Source organism: Frankliniella occidentalis, unplaced genomic scaffold, assembly GCF_000697945.3.
Source record: "Frankliniella occidentalis isolate FOCC.00 unplaced genomic scaffold, Focc_3.1 Scaffold97, whole genome shotgun sequence".
In the NCBI taxonomy this organism is placed as follows: Eukaryota; Metazoa; Arthropoda; class Insecta; order Thysanoptera; family Thripidae; genus Frankliniella; species Frankliniella occidentalis.
In genome coordinates, this window is record NW_026267226.1 from 524,702 (window position 1) to 527,699 (window position 2,998).

Consider the following 2,998-nt stretch of genomic DNA (forward strand, 5'->3'; position numbering starts at 1 on the left):
CAGGATGGCCGAGGGCCGGCGCGTCGCCGCGCTGCTGCTGCTCAGCCCCGTGCTGCTGCTGGTCGCGATCCGGCCGGTCAAGGCCGCAGAGAGCAACCACACCCCCGGGGCGGGGCCGTGCTACAAGCAGGAGACGTGAGTGCGCCGTCCTCGCCCAAAGTCTTTACCACACCAACCCTCGTTTAACTTGCTCGCCATAATATGCCATCCCTCAGATACAACGCGACCGTGGAGACGACGGTCACGGTGCAGGTGAATAAGACCAAGTACGACTGGTGTCTGGGGGGCTTCATGCGCTGCCAGGTGTACAGGCTGGAGAACGTGGACCGGTTGCAGAATGTGGTGAGTAGCCGAGTCTTGATTTCCTGTAAAGGGTGTGCATTGGGGGAGTGTGGGGTGTGCACAATACACCGTGTACATCGTATGGACTTTGTTTTTTCTGTAGACCCAAGTGCACACACGGAACATCGAGACGTGCTGCCCGGGAACAGAGCCCACCAGGCCGCCCGTGACGGGGAAGAACGTGTCCCTCCACTGCGTGCCCATCAGGCCGCCCACCACGACGACGACGACAACCACCACCACGACCGTGGCGCCAACGACCATCACCACGACCACGCAGTTGCCAACGACGCGCCCCACCATGCCACCGGTCACCAAGGCCCGACCCACCACGACGACGACCACCACCACCACAACGACAACAACAACTACTACGACACCGCCACCCACCACACCCACCACAACCACCACTACGGAGGCAACCACAGCAATGGCGACTTTCACGACACCGAGGGAGAGTGAGTATTTGCCTGAACGAGCCCGAGAGGGGTAGTGTGTGGCGTAGGGGTTGCACTCACCATGCTTGCTCTCTGTTCCTAGCGTGTCGCATGGGGCTGTGGGGGCGGGGGTGTTCGTACGAGTGCACCTGCGGCGCGGGCTGGCCCTGCGACCAGGACACGGGAGCCTGCCCTGCCGGGGCCCCTGGCCCCGCCATCCCCTCCCTTCCCCCCGCCACCTCCACCAGACCCACCACGACCACCACCGTCACGCCGTCGCGAGCCGCCACTGTAAGTACCGACCGTGCTGCTGGGCTGACCCAACCACCCCAACACCCCAGCGTGCCCGTGAAAACAGCAGACACTGCCCCACCCCAACCCGCCCCGCCCTCTGGCCCTCGCACCGACGAGCCGACGCCCACGCCGTACCCTTACACCTACTCGTACTCGCGGCCCGCCATCACCAAGGCCACGACCGCGGCGCTGCCCAGCTTCGAGGAGTCCAACAAGGTCCCTGACCAAGACAAGAACGCCGGCAAGAAGGTTGACATGGGCGCCGACAAAAGCCCGAGGCCGTCGGTCAAGGAGGTGGAGGAGACGGTGGCGACCAAGACCCACAAGGAGGTGCACCAGGTGGCGTGGCCCAAGGCTGTCGCTCCGAGCAGCACGACGGAGACGAACGACGCGGACGTGTTCTCGGGTTCCGTTGAGACGGATCCGAGCGCCAAGCTGAGGGAAGGCCCGGGGCCGATGATCGTCTCGGTACCTGACTGGGACTTCCCCACCTCCCCAGAGGCATCCTCAACGACAACTACAGCGCCGAGCCCCTCGCCCAGCATGCCAAGCTGGAGGTTCGTCGAAAAACGACCGAGTTCCATCATGAGCGCGCCAGCGACTGCCGCGTCCTCCACGGCAGCCACGGAGCCACCGACGCCCCGGGTCACAACGAGAGCACCGACCCGACTGACGGACCCGCCCACCTCACCGACCACACAGACGACCACGGTTCAGTACGAAGTACAATACGCGTCGCCATCGACGGTACAGTACGAGACGCAGAGCGCAACACGACGCGACGGCCGTGATTACTCTACTTTAGAGACCCACCCTCCACTCCACTATACGACGCCCGTTACAAGGAACGCTCACATTGAACTTGCAATCAGCACTTTATCTCCTCTAAGGAATGACCCAACCACTGCACTCCCCCCTCGACCTCCCACCCAAGTCCATACTGTCGCTTCCATACAACCATGGACTGAACCAACCACACAAGCCCCCACCACACCACCCACCCAACCTTCTACTCAACCTACTCCTCAACCGTTACCTCTCCCAACTCAGGCATCGACTCAGCTCCCGAACGAACCCCTATCACAGTCCACAACTCGACTCGTGACCCAATCTCCGACCCATCCACCAACTAAACCGCAGACTCAGCCTTCAACCGAACCCCCGACGCAACCACCTACACAACGCCTAACACATCCCCCAATTCAACCCCCTACCCAAGCTCCGACTCAACCTGAAAGTCAACCTTCAACTCAACCCCCGACACAACCACCTACTCAACCTCTGACTGACCTGGCAACTCAACCACCAACCCCACCCCCAACTCCACCCCCAACTGCACCTCCAACTACACCCCCAACTCAACCCCCAACTGAACGTCACACTCAACCCCTGCCTCAACATACGATTGAGCGCATGGTAGAAGGGGAAATAAGACAGTCTTCGTCTTCAACCGAACCTGCAGTTTTCCTTTTTACGACACTCTCAACCGTTGTTCCTACTCAACCCCCAACCCACACGTCGACCGAGCCCCCAACGCAACTTACCTCACTCTCAACATTTAGACCTTCAACGCCATCTCCGACCATTCTCCCAACCCAACGTACGACCCGACCCGCCGTCGAATACACAACTCCATTGATGACGAAGCCTCCGCCTCAACCCTCCACTCACTCGCCCACCAGACTCGCCACAACTCAGCCCGCAACGTACCCCCCCTTTTCACAGCCTACTTGGCCACCAGTTGAACGCGACTTGTGGACCTCTCCTTTCACTCCTCGATTTACTATCCGGACTACCACGCCGACAACGACTCAGCCACCCACAGAGCCAAGCACGCAACCACCGACTCAACCACCAACACAACCAAGCACGCAACCTCCCACTCGACCACCTACTCGACCTCCTACTCGACCTCCTACTCGACC

At 61.0% G+C, this 2,998-nt stretch overlaps 1 protein-coding gene across 1 annotated transcript in view; it reads left to right on the forward strand.

The window, feature by feature from the left end:
- Positions 1 to 4: 4 nt before the first annotated feature.
- LOC113205350 (mucin-2-like) overlaps positions 5 to 2,998 on the forward strand; it is a 20,249-nt gene continuing 17,255 nt past the window's right edge. Inside the window, exons 1-4 of the mRNA XM_052269608.1 lie at positions 5 to 135; positions 216 to 342; positions 446 to 800; positions 883 to 1,070. Coding sequence (XP_052125568.1) covers positions 5 to 135; positions 216 to 342; positions 446 to 800; positions 883 to 1,070 — 801 coding nt within the window. The remainder of the gene's footprint in view (positions 136 to 215; positions 343 to 445; positions 801 to 882; positions 1,071 to 2,998) is intronic.